Consider the following 18,605-nt stretch of genomic DNA (forward strand, 5'->3'; position numbering starts at 1 on the left):
ATCTCTCTCTCTCTCTCTCTCTCTCTCTCTCGTTCACCTTGCCTGACTCCCATTCTCTCTCTCGCTCAGAGTGATGGAAAGATCTTATGAGAGTCAGGGTAGGTGGTCAGCGGTTTCGTGTTGTCATTGACCGCGCACGAGACGTATCTGCCGAGACAGACAATACGTGCTCGCTGGCCAGAAACTTATTCCCTGAATAATTAAAGATCGGGAGAAGTCGATGGAGGACGTTGTATTGCTTCGTAGAGGTGGGGTGGGGGGGGGGGGGGCCTACTCATCTCACCTGGAGCATGCAGGTTTCTACTTTAATAGGCAAACCAGTTTCATAAACTTCGATTTAATATTCTTAAATCAATTTCAAAGCCAGCACTATACGGGCTGTATTCTTTGTATTTTTTTGCATTATGCATATTTTTTGCATATGTAGTTTTTAAATATTAATTTTCTATAAATATTATAAATGTGCACGCATTTTTTTCGTAGTGTTAACATGAATCGTTTTCTGAAATCGTTAACAATCAATGACTTCTCCATTCCCGGGAAGCAAGATGTGAAATGTGAAATAACCAGCAGCGCAGACCTGCAGCCAAAGGGACAGTAGCCCCTCACTGCAGAACACAAGATCCAGGGGGCGTGGTTGGATAAATAGACGCACGGGGTAAATTGGAGTTGCAGGTGTCAAGCTGGAAAAAAAAGTGAACTCCAATTGGCTAGAAAGTCATTTATGCTGACGGGAGGAGTCCGCTCTCTGCCTCATATACAACTCTTTTGAACACTGTTTTTGACTAGTCGTTGGTGTGACTACCTGTGGCTATCACTCTGGCACTTATACTCGTATACGAGGCACAAGTGCCTTTTGAACCGTAGTCGCGTGTCCTGGAGTGACGAGATAAGAAGGTCGGTTACTCTTCTTGGACTATTTTTTAACCTCAGCTTTTTTCCGACGCAAAGGATTTGGTTTTGAACATTATCTGAGGATCTATCTCAGTGTACACCAGCACATATAGCTGAGGTAATCAGCTGTAGTGCCATTTTTGTGGTTTTTGCACCTTGAAAGTGGAGAAGTGTCACAACGCACCCGGTGACTTTAAACGCTCCTGTCACACAACAGACGCACCAACTCTGATTTAATATTTTAAAATACAGCCATTTAAACTTACGCTATCATAGGTGTACTCAGTCATTTGGACTTATATTTAAGACATTCAAGAAAACATTATTTGGGAAAAACGCACTGGATGAACTTGGAATAGCTAACTTAAGAAAAAAAGGTAAAGATTTTTTTTTTTTTTCCGCATACGAAAGTTTGCATTCCTACGGGAAAACTACAGATGATGGAGCTCCCTGCGGAAACCCGGTGGAAGATGCATGCTCATCATTCAGCTTTAATGGGTACCTCAGATTCGGTGTCTCCACACGCTGGTTTAGGACATCATAGTTCGGGATATATGGAGCCAGGTACCCCATTATTGCCACCAGACGAGGTGGATGTATTTCTCAGTCATCTGGACTCTCAAGGATACCCCTATTATCACACACAAGGGTCCCACTCTCATACTCGTGCACGAATGTCTTACAGTCAAACGCATGGTGAGTAGGCCTGGAGTTTTTTTTCTTTTTCTCAGTGTTATATTTTGGCACGATTTTGAGATTTAAGGAAATGCTTTTTACCGCATCACTTAATTATTCTAAAACTGTAGGTCATATTTATTGGGTCACATTACTGCCTTAGCCTTTAGTGTCAAACATATTTAATTTTTTCACCATTATTAGATCTATACTGTTGTTATTATACATAATGTTATTGTGTAATTATGTGATATCATTTTCAATGCACACAAGTTCGAATTCAGTTTGACGACTCCAAATGGGTTGGAGTTTGAGGATGCGCATACTGTTTTCTCATTGTAATTGTGCTGAGTGCATTTACAAATAGCCTACAAATTAAAAACATTTACAAAGATTGTTATTTTTATATTTTACTTTTTAAATTGTTATATTATATTGGATTATATTAATAGACTGTATTAGCCTACATTAGATTTATATTTTAATGTTTTAACGAATGTATTAAAGAAAATAAAGTTTTGCCTCATAGCCTATGACAAAATTTCGATTCGAAAAATATTCTGCTGAATTAAAAATATGTGACGTAAGCCTATTAAAAAATATTCCGAGATGTTAACAATAATCCCAAATTGATAGTTTTCTGTTAGCTTCTTCGCTGAAAAATCTGGCCTCCCACAAGTTAATTTGTCTATTATTTTTGATGCGATTTAAAATATTTTCGAGTTTCCTCATTTGGATTAACAGCCTACTTTTTATCGAGTGTTTTTTTTTTAAACAGTTTTACAGTGTGGTTAAACGTGGACGAAAAAATTGAATCAAACTTACTTTTACCAATGGACTTGTATTTTTTCCCCTTTTAGCAGCACGGCTTACGGGTGGCTCAATGTGTCGATCTCACCTTATCCACACTCAAGGTCTTTCTATCCTGGAAAACAGCAAATCGACCTTTCCAGTGACCCAGCACCACAGCACGTGGACCGTCAACCACCTGGGCAAAGCAGTTCTTCATTCAAAAAGTGCCGAGAGCTCAAACGGCCTGTACACGGGCACCAGAGCGCATGGCCCGGGTTCGATGTCGTGCCTGTCAATGAAGCAACACTGCAGCCCTCAGCTCTACTGCCTGCCCACTACTCCACCCAAAGATGCGTCCTCTGACCCTGCTTGTTCTGTGGTAAGGGACGCTGGGAAGTACCATCTGCCTCTTGTCGACGGGATGAAGATGGAGTGCTCTAGACCAATCCGTGGCAATCTGGCACAAACTACAGCTCATGTACCTTCATATTCTGAATACGCACTAGCTGGGGCGCACGAGTACACAGGCAGTGTGTTTCATTCCAGAAGTCTGCTTGGGAGCAGCGCGAGCAACATGACGTCAAAATACAAAAGTAAAAGCCACGCTTTCTCAGGTAGGTTCAGAGTTCATAATTCATATTAACAGCGGAACTTAAAACAGGTTAATTTTCAAGCGATAAATGAACCAAACATATAGTTTTCATATAGGCTATAATTTCATACCGAATAAACGTTCTACTATATAATTATTTTATGAAGCAGACATTAGTATTGCAATAAATTATGAATACGTGTAACAAGGACACTGTAATGTGTTGACACAACTTTGTTCCAGTAGGTACAGTTTTTCTGGACTGAAATAAAGGAAAATGCACTTATTGTAATATATAACAATGTATTCGATATTATTATCTAAAGATATTCTGTATAAATCTGACTACACATTACTTTTATAATGATATATTCTTTTTATATTCAATGACATATATTCAGAACTAATTTTAATTAGTTTTATTTTAGTTTAAAAATTAATATTTAATAAATAGTCAAATTATATAATTTGCATTACAAGTATTTTTATTTAGAATTAAATAAATAATAATTTAGTATTAGATTTATTTAGGGCTGTTTTGGGCCATGTCTAAAGGTTCGGTTTAACACACTTGACAAGGAATGACTGTAATGTAAAAAGTTAGAAATAACTTTTAATTTATGAAGTCAATGAATTAGTTGTTTTGCCTTTGAATACTGTTGCTTCCTGTTGGGTGTTATTTATTAAATTCACTCCAAATGACGGCAATTACTGGTAGACCCAATTGGAAGACAGATATCCCAAAAGTATGAAAGTGTGCATATCCATAAAACAAATGTCTATTTATCTGATTATCCGTCTATTTGTGCATAATATAGTCAGCATGAATAAGTTATTTACATTGTTTTTCACTTTGTGCACCTCTGTGGATACTGTGTGCCAGAAGGGCGTGAATGTGTGAACTGTGGAGCTACATCAACTCCTCTGTGGCGGAGAGATGGATCAGGTCATTATCTGTGTAATGCATGTGGTCTCTATCACAAAATGAATGGCCAGAACCGACCCCTCATCAGACCCAAGCGCCAACTGGTAAGTGCCATATATATACGTATACACACCCTTGCTTACATTGTATTTTGGGAATGTCAGTGTGTGTGTGTGTGTGTGTGTGTGTGTGTGTGTGTGTGTGTGTGTGTGTGTGTGTGTGTGTGTGTGTGTGTGTGTGTGTGTGTATATATATATATATATATATATATATATATATATATATATATATATATATATAGAGAGAGAGAGAGAGAGAGAGAAAATACATATTTTTTTTATGTTTATGAAAAATTAAACAGTTGATGAATGTGGACCTCTAGACAGTATTACCACATAAGGAAAACTGTAGTAATGGTGTAGTATTTCACTTTCTATGATACTGTGCCCGTGTAATGTATGATGTCTGCTGCATTACATCTTGGTCTGAGCTGACGATGGGACAGAACTCATCAAAGTTGCTGCTAGGACACATGTCCTACGATTAAAATAGAAGCCAGTCCTTGAGGCACATTAAAGAATGACATGTACTGACAGAGTAGGTGAACGGACAATGGTGTGAGAAGGACAGAAGAAGAGTGAAAAGCATGTAATGGACCAGTCCAGTGTGATGGTTAAGCACAGGGCAGCTGCAGAACGGCTGTCACTGGAGGGAAACGTAATAAATCAACTTGAAAGTGACTGCGTCTGTATTTTGTGTGACCCCTCGATTTAAAGTGTATTAGCTATAAATTAGGCTGACTAGCTTGGGGTCTTATTCTTTAGTCAGTGTGTGACGAGTGCTTCTGCATCAGCTACAGGTCGTATATTTGAAGAGCACCTGCAGAGACAGCTCGGTCCATTTGTTTCCTTGGCAGGATGTCTGCTTGGTACCGATAATTTTGTGAGACCCAAAAATACTTCCTTTTGCGGTTGTTTTCTTGCTGTATTTTCTTTTGGCATGTTGAGGATCTACTATATCTCTATAGTTATGTGAATTTATGGTGTTTGAGGGCGTACTTCTGTTTGACATGTGAGTTTGACAGACAACTTAAAGTAAAGATTCTGAAGTCAGTATCATCCTGTTTCTTTATTTAATTATTATTAAGAATGATTATTTCTTATTTCTAGGTATTTTTAAGTTTGGTGTATTCCAAATATGTATTAAATAAAAATAATATGTTATTATAATACTGAAGCAATACACATGCTATATTCTTACTTCTCTTATAATACAAGGCTGCATGCAGTCTATTATAATATATATAATATTTTGTAATTAATTTGGTAAATCTTAAATGTTAATTTATAATATCATATTTCATCATCACAGACAGAATTTTTTTAAAATCTCTTTATTTTATAAGACAAATATGAATATAATCTTTGACAGCATCGGAACTGTAATTTCACCTTTAATGCCAGGCCGACCAAATTTTGCATAGCTTCAGGCTTTTTTTCTTTCTTTCCTGTTCAACCATATTTTCATTCACAAGCTTAATTTTTTCCTCATTGCTCAGTTACTTCCCATCAACCATGTGTTATATCATATTTCTTTTTATGTGTGTTTTATGTTGCAGTCCGCATCTAGACGAGCAGGTACCTGTTGTGCCAACTGCCAGACAGGGACCACCACACTTTGGAGACGTAATTCCAGTGGAGAACCTGTCTGTAATGCCTGTGGTCTATACTACAAACTACATAATGTGAGTAAATGTTTTTGTGTAGCCTTACCGTAACACTTCCTTTATACAGACTACACCAAAATGAATGACAGAATAACATCTCTGCTTACATTTTGAATTTCCACTTTTAAGTGGTCTCCATAATGTATCCATGTTTGCATTAAAAATGTTCATTATTTTTTTTTTATGTTGAATATGCATGCAGTCCTTCCTCCTAATATTTAAACATTAAATAGAATAATAATTATATAATCTATCTTACAGTGTTTGTATCTATTTATGGATTCAGGTGAACCGTCCACTTACTATGAAGAAAGATGGGATACAGACACGCAATAGGAAAATGTCAGGCAAACTTAAGAAGAGGAGAGGAGAACATTTTCAGCAATTTAACAGTTGTGTGCATGAGAAACCATCCACCTTCAGCCACATCGCCAACATGCCCCACCCCTTCAATATGACCCAACCAATCCAATTACATCCCGCATTCAGTCACAGCAGCTTAGTCTCTGCTATAGGCTGAGAGACACTTGTAGAAGATCCTATAATTAATTAACATATTAACTGCATTCTTCAGTTTTAATGTTCAGGTCAAGGACATTTTGTTAATGTTACAGGCTCAAATGTTCATTATGCAAATCTCAAAATTCTACTCATTCTTGATTTAAAATGTTGCACTTTATTTTGTGGTTTTCCGAAATGTGATGTAAACCAACCCAGAATCCGACTGTTGTACAACATGAGTTTAACAGCTTATCATTTAATAAATATCCCAGATTTATTTAAATATAATCACATTTCCAAAATGTTTATGCATCTTCATGTCATCTATAGCACTGCACCTAATGCAACTGAATTAGAAGCAGCCCTGCATTAAAAAAAAGGATAATATAAACCTGTCCCTAAACCATTTGCCATTATATAACTATATTTCTTTTTTTCTAATTTATTTTCTCTTTGTTCTTATTTTCAAGCTTTAAACTAGTATCAACATCAATATTATCAATTAATATTTTCTGTACACACATGCATTAACACATACATTAATACACTTTTACTGTGTGCTTATTTTACATTTTATTTAATAAATGATTTAAACAGTGTTTTCTGTGCGAGTTCTTGCCTTATTTGCAAAAACATTATCAAATTGAGATGTTACAAACATATATAAACAGTCCAAAAGACACGTGTGGCCTTATACACTCGAGACACTCTGGTGCGCTTGCAAACACTTATCAGCATGCTGACTGGACTGAAGCAGTGAATGAAGACCAGGACTCCAGACAGACAAAAGATAAGATATCTCCAGAGAGATAAAAGTGAAAGAGCAGAGAAGGTCTTCGTGGTTTGTTTTTAGGAGACGGTGCAAACAAAAACAGTCCAGAAATCAAGTGAAATCAAATAAATCATTCTTACAATTTGTATGTGAAAAATAAGTATGGAGTACATGTAAATGTATTCAAAGTTGTGTTGATTTATAGATCATGCATTTTATATGTAAAGTAAATCTTTAAATAATATCTAAAAATTAAGGGCCCTATCATAAACCTCGTTTAATTAGCAAATGCATTTGTGGTGATGGTGCCTTTCCAGATGTGTAAGCTGCCCATGACACACTCACTCATGCAACCCCATACCATCACAGATTCAGGCTTCTGAATTGAGCGCTGATAAAAACTTGGGTTTTCCCTATCCTCTTTAGTCTGGATGACATGTCATCCCAGTTTTCCAAAAAGAACTTCAAATTTTGATTCATCTGACCACAGAACAGTTTTCCACTTTGCCACAGTCCATTTTAAATGAGCCTTGGCCCAGAGAAAACGCCTGCGCTTCCAGATCATGTTTAGATATGGCTTCTTTTTTGACCTATAGAGTTTTACGCGGCAACGGCAAATGGCACGGTGGATTGTGTTCACAGACAATGTTTTCTGGAAGTATTCCTGAGCCCATGTTGTGATTTCCATTACAGTAGCTTTCCTGTATGTGATGCAGTGCCGTCTAATGTCCCGAAGATCACAGGCATCCAGTATGGTTTTCTGGCCTTGACCCTTACGCACAGAGATTGTTCCAGATTCTCTGAATCTTTGGATGATATTATGCACTGTAGATGATGATAACTTCAAACTCTTTGCAATTTTTCTCTGAGAAACTCCTTTCTGATATTGCTCCACCATTTTTCGCTGCAGCATTGGGGGAATTGGTGATCCTCTGCCCATCTTGACTTCTGAGAGACAGTGCCAGTCTGAGAGGATCTTTTTATACCCAATCGTGTTGCCAATTGACCTAATAAATTGCAAATTGGTCCTCCAGCTGTTCCTTATATGTACATTTTACTTTTCCGGCCTCTTATTGCTACCTGTCCCAACTTTTTTGGAATGTGTAGCTCTCATGAAATCCAAAATGAGCCAATATTTGGCATGATATTTCAAAATGTCTCACTTTCAACATTTGACATGTTATCTTTATTCTATTGTGAATAAAATATAAGTTTATGAGATTTGTAAATTATTCCATTCCTTTTTTAATCACAAGTTGTACAGTGTCCAAACTGTTTTTGAATCGGGTTTGTAATACATTATTTTTGAAAATATATTAAAATAGAAAAAAAGTTATTTAAAATAGCAATAATATATTTTGATCAAATAAATGCGACCATGGTTAAAAGAGACCTCTTTCAAAAAACATCTTACCAAATTTAAATAACCCTGATCTTTTGAACACTAGTGTGTATATAGTATATTATTTTAGTGTATAGATATTTGCTTACAACATTAGTACACTATGTGTGTCCAATCTGACCTGACAGCTGTAGCTGTTTGCAAACATTCTGTTTGAAAACTGGGACACAACAGAACCCTCCCATACCGGCCAAGCCATTCAGCCCCTTTCAGTCTGTCTTTTCTTCTCCTGATCTTCATTTATAGCAGGTAAATTAATTCATCCTCTGTCTTAGAACAATCACTTATTTTAAATGACAACCCAACTGTGAGTGCTCAGTTCCCCTCTCCAGGGACAGTTTGTGTGGTGTGAGGTGGTTTGTGTGAGAGTGTGTATGTGTATTACTGCCATCCTACTGGAACAGGGTAACAGATCTGCTTACTTCTCTTTCCTTCCTCTCTTTCTCCACTCTTTTATTTTCCCTGTCCTAGTGGTTTTGTCTTGAGAGAAACCTTAGAGGCAGGAAAGTAGGCCGGAGGCAGGAGGGGACTGAGTCTAAATACACTGTTACAAGTTATCTGGCTCAATAACTGTAAATACAGACATGCTCATTAAATCATGAGACTATGATCAAATGATAACATATCGAAGGCCTGAAATCAATAGACAATGTATTTTATCTCAATAAAATAAGCTAAAACTGCAAAAGTTCACATGTTTAATGAAATACATTTTAAACAAAAAATATTGCATTATATCAAGCTACATATATAATAAATAGCACTTTAATCAAATTGATGTGGAAGAGAATTCAGTCAATTACCAAATTAATGAGCAAAATCAAATTCAATTTTTTGCAAACCTCTATGGGTCATGGATAGAGCTGTGTAGGCCAGCGAAGAAAAAAGACAGAAATTAGAAGAAGAAGAAGAAAAAAGAGCGGGCAGAGAATAGGCTGGCTATCATTTTAAGTTAAGTTGGTTGACAGTCAAATATTTGTAAAATATTCACAGAAAGAAAGAAAGAAGATACAGATTTATAGAATATACTGATACTTTTGAGAAATTAAAACATGAACAAGCTAAATCTGGACACACTTTTTAGACAACACAAAGGCGGCTCTGTCCATGAATTGCTGTTGTGTCTTTATTGTTTGAAATGAAAAAACCAAGGGTCTTAGTGGTAGAATAGGTCTCACATTGTTACAGTAACCCAAGAGATGTATTGAGTGACAGCTGGGTCATTAGAACATCAACTATAATTAGCATAATTGTGTTAAGTTTATCTAGAAGTAAAAAATTTTTTTTAAATACATGCAGATCCAGACGTCACATATGTGCCACAATAATATTAAGGATTTTAGTGTACATTAAATGTAAAATATGTATAAGTATGGGAAATGGGTTTAAATGGAGAGGCTGATAGTTGTTATTCTCTGTTTTTGTAATGTATTGATGTTATCGAACTAATTCAAGCCATTACACATAACACTTTTTTTTTAATTACAAGTAAATGGAACCATCATGTTTGCATGCATCCATAAACTCTCTCCACACACACTGTTTTACCCTCTTTTTACCCATCCCACACTTACATTCAGATAATTGTTTGTTTAGAGCCTGTTTCTAATTTAATAGCTGTAATCTAATAGCTGGCTGTTTATCATTCAAAGATAAGATGGAGGGCCTGCTAATTTGATTAGTCTCTTCAGTAAGGGATGTGGGAGGCTTTTACCGCCCTGCTAATTGTAACAATGAATCGGACAGTGGATGAGCGTAACCTGAACTGTTCGAAACAGATTGACCTCTGTTACTTCCTTTCTTACGGTCTAGCAATTCATATTGAAGTGTCCGTCTCGACAAATTGATCCAAAAACATAAAATGACAGTTTGATGCACTCCTAAACAAAGGCATGTAAACCTCAAAGGGCAAAGGTTACAATCTTTAGCCTTTAACACATATTGGCGGCACACATTTAAAAAAAATAACTTTTGCATCTACCACATTAGATGGACTCATACTCTTATCAATTTATTTTAAAACTCATAGGCATCGAATGATCTAGACATACACATAGAACACAAAATACCTGTGTGACAAAGTAAAATTCTTCTGCAGACAGTGACAATGCTGCTGACCTGGAAGAAAAGTGCAGAACAAAGAAAAGGAAAACAAGAGAAAGGTGTGGGATAAAGGTTGTATGGACATAAAAGCCCAAACAAAGGAAACATAAAGAAAAGGTGGGAGAGAACAATGGGGTGACAGAGATAAAGCGCATTCAAAGAAAGGGTGGAAAGTGGGATAATGGACCGGAACAAAGCACCCTTTTGAATGAGTGTGCTTTTTTATGGACGTGGACCTTTATATTATAAGAGTGTGTTACTTTATGACTCTGTGAAGACAACATATTGCAGCACACAGGAAAACATGATATATTTATATGTGTGTGTGTGTGTGTGTGTGTGTGTGTGTGTGTGTGTGTGTGTGTGTGTGTGTAAGTGAGCAGTTCACAATATCTCAGCCTAAAATCACTTCCATTGCGGGCTTTAATAAGATGCGGGCTTTAGTTAGATGTGTTTAATTCTTGCAAAAGTGAACCTTAGATAATAAAAATAAATAATATATATAATATTGAAATGCACTAAAATGCACTAAACTTTTCATTCACCCAGAGACTTAAGCAAATCTATAAAATGCAGAGACACTATGTTCAGCTAAAAGCTCAACTAAGGGAAATTATGTGATTAGTAGTACATAGGTCCCTAGCAGTAGCCCATTGATTTATAGAAGGATTGATGTTTTTGCACAAGTGATTGATTCATTGAGAGATTAAAGCCACTATGCAAAAAACGACTGATGCATTTTGGCAACTGTGTGCCATTACAAATCAAGACTAAACAGATGATTTTCATGGCTTGCATATAATGCATCAGGACCCCGACGCGAAGCAATAAACCTCACAATAAACCTTAAGGCAATAAAATAATTAAGATGAAAATAATAATTAAGATGCGTTTGTATGAAACGAGAGCGAGTCCGCGATACCAGGATGACATAATTAAACAATTGCACAGCATTTTGAATCAAGTCTTAATATTTTATTAGCTAAACAAATGCAAAACTTCCACCAAGAAAAAAATAGTTCAAGCAAGAGTACAGCACCGAATGCTGTTAACCAGATGAGCCTGTGTTAGCTTTTGCAGGTTGTTATCCAGGGATAACATACCACAGAATGTCGCGACTGACCAATCAGAATCAAGTATTCCACAGAGCCGTGTAATAATAGAATATAACCCACACCTAACACTAACAGAAAAGTTTGAACTTAATATAACATGTATAATTATTGGTCAGTTAATAGCTGGGGAACATAAAGACAGTATTTTAATAATTTTTACCCGTGTTTACAATTTCTGAACAAAACAGGATTGCTGTCCTGTTGCTGTGGTGTTCTGGGATTCTATTGCGTTGGGTGGGATTTCGTTACTTACCTACTGTCTCAAGTCAGTATAAAGTATAAGTATAACACTAGTCTGTTCACATAGAAAATAAATAGCTTAACTCTGTTCAGTTCGGTTCGCCATTTGAGGTGTCCAGGAACACTTCATGTCCATCGCAGGTAGTTTCGGTTTTTATTTATTTATTTATTAAAAAAGAGAAACGTAATTAAAACGAATAATGACTACAACTGGACTGGCTTTGGGGATACTAATGCCCTCTACATGTGAGCAAGTGCTATTGCAGCGTCACTACAGAGAGCGCTTTAGGAGGGAGAGAAAATACTCCGTAAGGAAACAATCCATGAGATCAAAGAAAATAATTAAAAATGTACACACACAAATGCCAACTGCCCATGCTGATGAAGCTGATAATGTTAATGTTAGTGGTAAGTCAAACACCGAGCGTGACTTTACCCCTCTTTGAGCTCATTTCAAGATCAGTGCAGGTCCAGGGTCAGGAAGGAGACAATCTGCAGCTTCTACCTCATGGGAGAGTTTATGTTTTTATTTCCCTTTTTTCTCTATTCCCTTTTTCAGCCCCTCTTCTCCCCTCTCTTTAAATTTATGAATTTTAAACAGGCACTCTGAAAGACCTTTCTGATGAAGGACCCTGATTAGAGAGGTTAACAGACTCAAGCTGTCATATCAAAGGCTTGTACATACATGCACTCACACACAAAATAAAAGACTGAGATTCCTATCTGAGTCACAGAAGGGAAAAGGTAAGTAAAAGACTGCGTGTGTGTGTGTGTGTGTGTGTGTGTGTTGTGTTTAGAGCTCTAGAGTCAATGCCACAAACACTGAGCAGCACATAAAAGCCTTGTTGTATTAGACGCACACAGAGTTATTATGCCTGCAGCATTTAACAGTGTTCTGTATCTTTCCTGTTGTAATTAATCAGAGAAAATTGCTTCATTAATATTAGTAAAAAAACACATCCAATGAACTTCTGATCCTTACATAGAAGAAATGAGTGGTCAATCAGACTGCAACAAGCATATATATATATATATATATATATATATATATATATATATTTAGAAAGTTCAAAAGAGCAGTGTTTATTTGAAACAAAAAACATTTTATAAATTTTTTGGTTTTATCATTTTATATATATATATATATATCATATATATATATAGAAAACTAAACTAAACTAAAATCAAGTTTGTACTTCTGGATCTGAAGTCATATTCAGATGAGGCTCAAGGTCATACTGTCATATGTAATGGAACATACAGGAATAGTTGGACAATGAAGTAATAATTCACCTAAATATTTAAGTTCAATAATTTTCTCTCGTGTTGTTCAAGACCTGTATTATTTTTCTTTCTTCTGTGCAACACACCTCATTAAAAGATTCCTTAAGAGGTTAAGTCAAAGGTAAGTAGGAAAAGGTTCCATACAAATCTATTAAAAAAGCTTTAGTCCATTAGCTTAACACATCTTCCTTTTAGAACAATGTGATACTGTAAATTAACCCATGCCAGCACATTTGCTAGTCAAAGAAAGAGTGCGTAAGAGAATTAAAGTTATTTGTGTATGCACTTCTTAAAAAAAAATCCAGTTAATGGCAATAATAATGAAAAACAAATAAAGGCTTTGTTTTTATCTATGGTGTCAGGTACAAACAGGGAAGTATAACAACACAGATGGCATTTAATATTTTAGTACAGCTGCTATTTGTATTCTCGCATATTAAGAACGAATTTGCCTACAGATTCCCCCAAGTTGCGACAACGTAACTGGAATAGATATATTCAAATCCATAAAGCAAATCGCTAAACACTGATAAGACTTATCATGGCCCTTCTTAACATTTTTTACCACTCTCAGTTGCATTTGCACAAAAAAACCTACATACATAAACAGTGGAACAAACAAATGGAAAAAAGGATATTTATAAATGTAGAGTAACTGAAAGTGAGGTGTGTGGAAACAAATTTGGCCTCTGATTTGCCAGCAGAGATATTTGCCTACACTCACAACGCATTCTGCCCTAAAGCAATGTCTCAACCACTCTCGATATGTCAAACACAAAACACAAATACCTTCCACACACTCTTGCAAACAAAATGTAAATCACTAAATATACACTGCAACTACAGCAGTTTAGCTATTAGTTGTTTTATAAGCAGTCATATAACAGCATTTATTAGTCTTTTCTCTTTTTTTTTCAGGACTGAACCATCTTTTTGTGGGGATCAAATATATATAGCGTTTGAAGTTCAGAAGTATGGTGACTGGTTCAAAATTTCATAAAATCAAAATTTTATTTTAAATCTAGACTGACTTACTTTTTCTCAAGCTAGGCAATAATTTGAATTAATGTATATAAAACAAATGCTAAACATCTTGTATAGTTATGGATACATTCACTCTACTCCATTTCACTGGGCCTGAAGTGAGGGGTGTGCTGTAATGTTTGTCTACGTATATTTGTGTGGCTGAGGTCCACCTACACAAAGCAAGCTTTGAGGGTCAGGAAAAGGATGTGAGCTTTTTTTTCTTTGCACTTATATTTAAGATTCAGCGTGCATTTTTGGTGTGTGTAACTTTAAATGAGAGTAGGTTTTATATGCTGTATACAAATGAATGAATGAGTCACCTGACCTGCAAGTCACCTGACAAGAAAAAAAACTTAGAGGAAGGAGGTTAAAGGGGCCAAGAAAGAAGTAAGAGAGAGTAAAAAAATAGTTTTTTTGTCTTTGTTTACCTGGAATTCACTTTGGCCGAAGCCACCTTCAATGGAGCCTGTTTCTCCTGTCAACAGTGTAACATTTAAATCCACGAACAGCTAAAGGTTCGTCTCCTTCTTAAAAATGTTTCGACCAATCACAGAGTAGTCATCTGTCACCTGACCAAAGATAAAAAATTGGAAAAGAAAATTGGAAAAACTGCTTGGCTAGAGCCAGAGTACACGAAGTGTGTAAAAAATGTCAAATCAATTAATGAAATACCGGTAAGTCAAACATGTATGAAAACAAACAAAATATGAAATCAGATATAATTAATTAATTCTAATTTATATATATAAAATCATGTATATTATGTTCATTTCAATTACAATTCAAGGTTTGTATGATTTGGGTTCCTAAGATTATTATAATTTTTTTTAAGTTTCTTATATTCACCAAGCCTGCGTTAATTTGCTTAAAAACAATAATATAGTGAAATATTATCATAAAAAAAGAACTCTTTCCATTTTTATATATTTTAAATGATTCCTGTATTGGCAAAGCTGGAGCCATTACTCCAGTCTTCAAAATGATTCTTTAGAAATCACACTAGTATGCTTATCTGGTGCTCAAGAAACATTTCTTATATTTGTCAGTGTTTCAAACAGCTATGCTGCTTCATATTTTTGTGGAACCCATAATACATTTTTGTCAGGGTTATGTAATGAATAGAAAGTGCAATAGAAACACAATTATTTGTCAAAGGAATCTTTAACCCAAAACTTTTACTGTGACTTTTGATCAACTTAATCCATGCTGAATATAAGTATTCATTCACCTAAAACAAATCTTTGAATGGAAGTGTGAATATTTGTAGTCACCCATTCCACTGCTCCTTCTTTCTGCTTGTCTTTGCTGATTTTGAGCCGAGGCAGTGCTGTCTTCTGTGTAGTTTTTAGGCAAGCCTGTATGTGTTACCATGGATATCAGAGTCCAGTCGTGACTCGTGACCCAATCACTAAGCAAAGTAGTGGACATGTGACTGGGCGTTCAAACTCAAGTAAAGCCCATTGCTGTGGTTCTCTTCTCCCACCTTCTGTCTGAAAAGTCGGATACTCATCCAGGTGATGAAACTCCCAATCAGATGAGAAAAAGTTTGCACTATGCTCTTGAGAGGTGGGGATACAGTCTTCGTTCCTGCGAAGCACTTGACTGAAAAATTAGATACGTGCCGTAACAGGTTTGTGTCCAAAAGTAATAAGAAACTTTGCAAGGCTGGTAAGTGCTCCACGGTAGTATTCAATCTTTTGGACGGATATAATAGCAGCAAAAAAAGTGTGTAATGAACCTGGTGTGCGTACTACACCTCATTCTAACAGTTTTGGGTCAAACTGGGTCACACACACACCGACCCTATCGCCTTGCATTGCACTAGGAACTGGCTTTCGAAACATCTGCACAGGTCTGACCTTGCGATTTACCTGGGGAATAGACAAAAACTTAAATAAGGAGCTGATCGTGTCAATACACTATGTAGCAAAAAATTTGTTCACCTACCATGGTGAAACTGAACATTTGGAAACAGTCAGAGAAATAAGAAAAAATAGACAAATTCTTTACCTATTCATTTTGTGCTGTTTGCGTGTATACTACTGTTCAAAATTCTGGGGTCAGAATCACAGAAATACATAAATACCTCTAGCGCTGGTATCTCCACAGTATCATTGACACTGAGTGACCCTTGATCTTTTGTATAGTCAATGTTAAAATTTGCCTAAATTTGACTTAGTGTCCTATTACTTCTTTGACATCATAACTTTTCTTTTTCTTTCTTTTTTTTGGGGGGGGGGGGGGGGGGGGTCAACCACCAACGTCATCAGATCAATGATCTGAGTGCCTGAATGCAAGTATACAGATGAGAGTAAAACATATAACTTCAACAATGATAACAGTCATCGCTGCTAGACAGTATTACAGAAAGACAGACCAAAATAATAGAAGTAGGAGACTTGCCTATTGACTTTCCTTTCCCTATTTTTCTCTCCCTCTCTCTGGCACTCATTCTTTCCTGAGAGATCCCCTCTGGGGGGAGAGAGGAAGTCAAGCTGGAACCCTGAACAACCCCCTTCCGCCTTAATTAACCACATGTGCCATAAATGCTCTCACACAAACACACACACACACCAGTACCATCAACGCAATTACACTAGACATTCCCACTACACTCTGAGTTCTCTGGGTTTATTTGGACCTGAAGGTTAACAAAAACCCTCTAGACATTGTTTCTCATCATCTATTTCTTCATACATCCCTCTGGGAACATCATACTTATGAAACTGTGTATGCAAGAAAACAAGCCATGTGAGCTTTTAGTATGGAGAAATATTGATGTGTTGCACCCATAACTAGCTATTAACAAATATATATGATTCCACTGTAAAAAAAATTAATTTGTTCATAGTTCATAGATGTAAAGTAAATAAGTATGTTTTCATTTCTACTTCAAAATTTCACGCTTTTTTTTCAGTGTAACTTATTTGATAAATTTACAAGCAATTTTGGAGAGAAAATTGTTTCAAAGTAATTCCCACACCTGTATTTTTTTTTTTTATTTGGACGAGGATTAAATAACAGAATCTGATCATGATAATATGTTGACAAAATGCTATTCTTTGCTGTAACTGTGAAAGGTGTTCTAATTCTAAATGCATTTTTATTTTATATTTTGTACCATTACAAGTCTGTCATTAAAACTAAGCAGATGTCTTTTGATTTGAGAGTGTGATTTAATTCTATAAAGCCTACGGTATCATGTTTGAAACATCCGTTTTTAATGTCCTTAGTCCCTAAATGATCAACATTATCAAAACTTATGAAAAATCTGTTGTGCACTCTAATACTCTTCAAACTATTTTAGCAAATAAAAAGCCATACGATTAATTTTTTTTCAATCTTTAGGTAATAGTACACAGGTGTTTTTGATGTGATCTTTAATGATTTTTATAAAGTGAATATAAGAATAACTTTTATATTTTATGTAATATTTATATCATCATTAACATTTACTGAACTGAAGAAATGTAATATTACTCAATTATCCATACATCTTTTTTATTTTTTTTATAATGTATCAAATACGAAACAGTCTTGAGGAACCAACACATCTTAATCATTATTGTACAAGCATACAATATCATCTTACTAAACACATATCATTGATCGATTTAGTGTGACTAATTATATTTATATTTATTTAAAGCAAGTAGTCTGTAATACTGTAATAGAAATATCACTGAATTGCATTAAAGTTTCATAGAATTAATGTTTTTGCTTCTTTAAATGTGAGCGCCATATTCTTCTGTATCATACTATAATATCAGGAAACATGCATATTTTTAAGATTCCATTTTATATTTTGTATAAAAGTAAAAAAAAAAACTTCCATAAAAAATCTGTCTATTATATCATATTTCAGTCTTTATTAACATGACCACTTCAAATACTATACACACCACCTACTGATCATAAGAGGTAGTTCTGGATAGAGTTGTCAGATGCACTGACAGGTTCTTCAGGTAGTATGCATATGATGAAAGATGGTGCGTATGAGGGACGCATGTCCCGGGCAGTCCATCAGTGTGAACTGTAGACTGTCGTATCCTCTGTCCCCTCAGTATTCTCTCAAGTGCTCCTAAGGGCGCCGTAAACTCACTAAAGCCGGGATCCAGCGTGATGCCCCGCTCTTTGGACTGCGGGTTCTTGTCGAAGGCTGCGGTGGATGCGATGCTGCTCAGCGCATGGGCAAGACACGTTTTTCCGCTGTCCACATGGCCGAGGACACCAAAGTTAAAGTTCAGTGTTTTAGGAGGACTGGAATCTGCCATCACTAGAACCGCGCGACTGTTGGGAACATAGACTTTGATCTGCTGACAGACCGCAACGCAATGCTGCTGGTTCAAACCAACCAGCTCGATATTAACTGTCAGTTAATAGTGTCTCTAATTTGGGTGGTGATATCTTTATTAACGTGCTAACGTAAATATTGCTACTCAGCAAACTTTTTTGAAATTTGACAATTTTCCTGTGCAGCAACTCAACTCCTTTCTTCAGAGCATTTGTTTTAGAAAAAGAAAATGCGTCATTGGTCAGATATATATATATATATATA

The 18,605-nt window shown here is 35.9% G+C and overlaps 2 protein-coding genes and 1 pseudogene across 5 annotated transcripts; 1 reads left to right on the forward strand and 2 right to left on the reverse strand.

Moving 5' to 3' along the window:
- Window positions 1–521: 521 nt before the first annotated feature.
- On the forward strand, window positions 522–6,633 carry LOC113050415 (GATA-binding factor 2-like). Of its 4 annotated transcripts, none has more exons than XM_026213350.1 (5): window positions 522–1,590; window positions 2,433–2,975; window positions 3,840–3,982; window positions 5,497–5,622; window positions 5,891–6,633. In XM_026213350.1, the coding sequence occupies exons 1-5, from the start codon at window positions 1,332–1,334 to the stop codon at window positions 6,122–6,124; spliced, it is 1,305 nt and encodes a 434-aa protein (XP_026069135.1). In that variant the 5' UTR covers window positions 522–1,331; the 3' UTR covers window positions 6,125–6,633. The 4 variants fall into 4 exon arrangements, with proteins under 4 accessions (XP_026069135.1, XP_026069134.1, XP_026069133.1 ...); XM_026213349.1 differs by having other exon boundaries at window positions 523–1,590; window positions 2,430–2,975; XM_026213348.1 differs by having other exon boundaries at window positions 523–1,590; window positions 3,837–3,982.
- A 7,506-nt stretch (window positions 6,634–14,139) lies between these two features.
- Window positions 14,140–16,763, reverse strand: LOC113051180 (selenocysteine-specific elongation factor-like; annotated as a pseudogene).
- A 956-nt stretch (window positions 16,764–17,719) lies between these two features.
- On the reverse strand, window positions 17,720–18,580 carry LOC113051098 (selenocysteine-specific elongation factor-like). Its single transcript, XM_026214708.1, has one exon. It carries the CDS (start codon window positions 18,319–18,321, stop codon window positions 17,953–17,955), a length of 369 nt encoding a protein of 122 aa, XP_026070493.1. The 5' UTR covers window positions 18,322–18,580; the 3' UTR covers window positions 17,720–17,952.
- Window positions 18,581–18,605: the final 25 nt, after the last annotated feature.

Source organism: Carassius auratus, chromosome 31, assembly GCF_003368295.1.
Source record: "Carassius auratus strain Wakin chromosome 31, ASM336829v1, whole genome shotgun sequence".
NCBI classification, from domain to species: Eukaryota; Metazoa; Chordata; class Actinopteri; order Cypriniformes; family Cyprinidae; genus Carassius; species Carassius auratus.

Bases quoted from the DNA above. Each gene is read 5' to 3' on its own strand.
- LOC113050415 (XM_026213347.1), top strand. From the start codon at position 1,332: ATGATGGAGCTCCCTGCGGAAACCCGGTGGAAGATGCATGCTCATCAT. The intron at 2,976-3,836 runs GTAGGTTCAGAG...ACTGTGTGCCAG, and splicing joins TAAAAGCCACGCTTTCTCAG to AAGGGCGTGAATGTGTGAAC. The intron at 3,983-5,496 runs GTAAGTGCCATA...TTTATGTTGCAG, and splicing joins TCAGACCCAAGCGCCAACTG to TCCGCATCTAGACGAGCAGG.
- LOC113051098 (XM_026214708.1), bottom strand. From the start codon at position 18,321: ATGGCAGATTCCAGTCCTCCTAAAACACTGAACTTTAACTTTGGTGTC.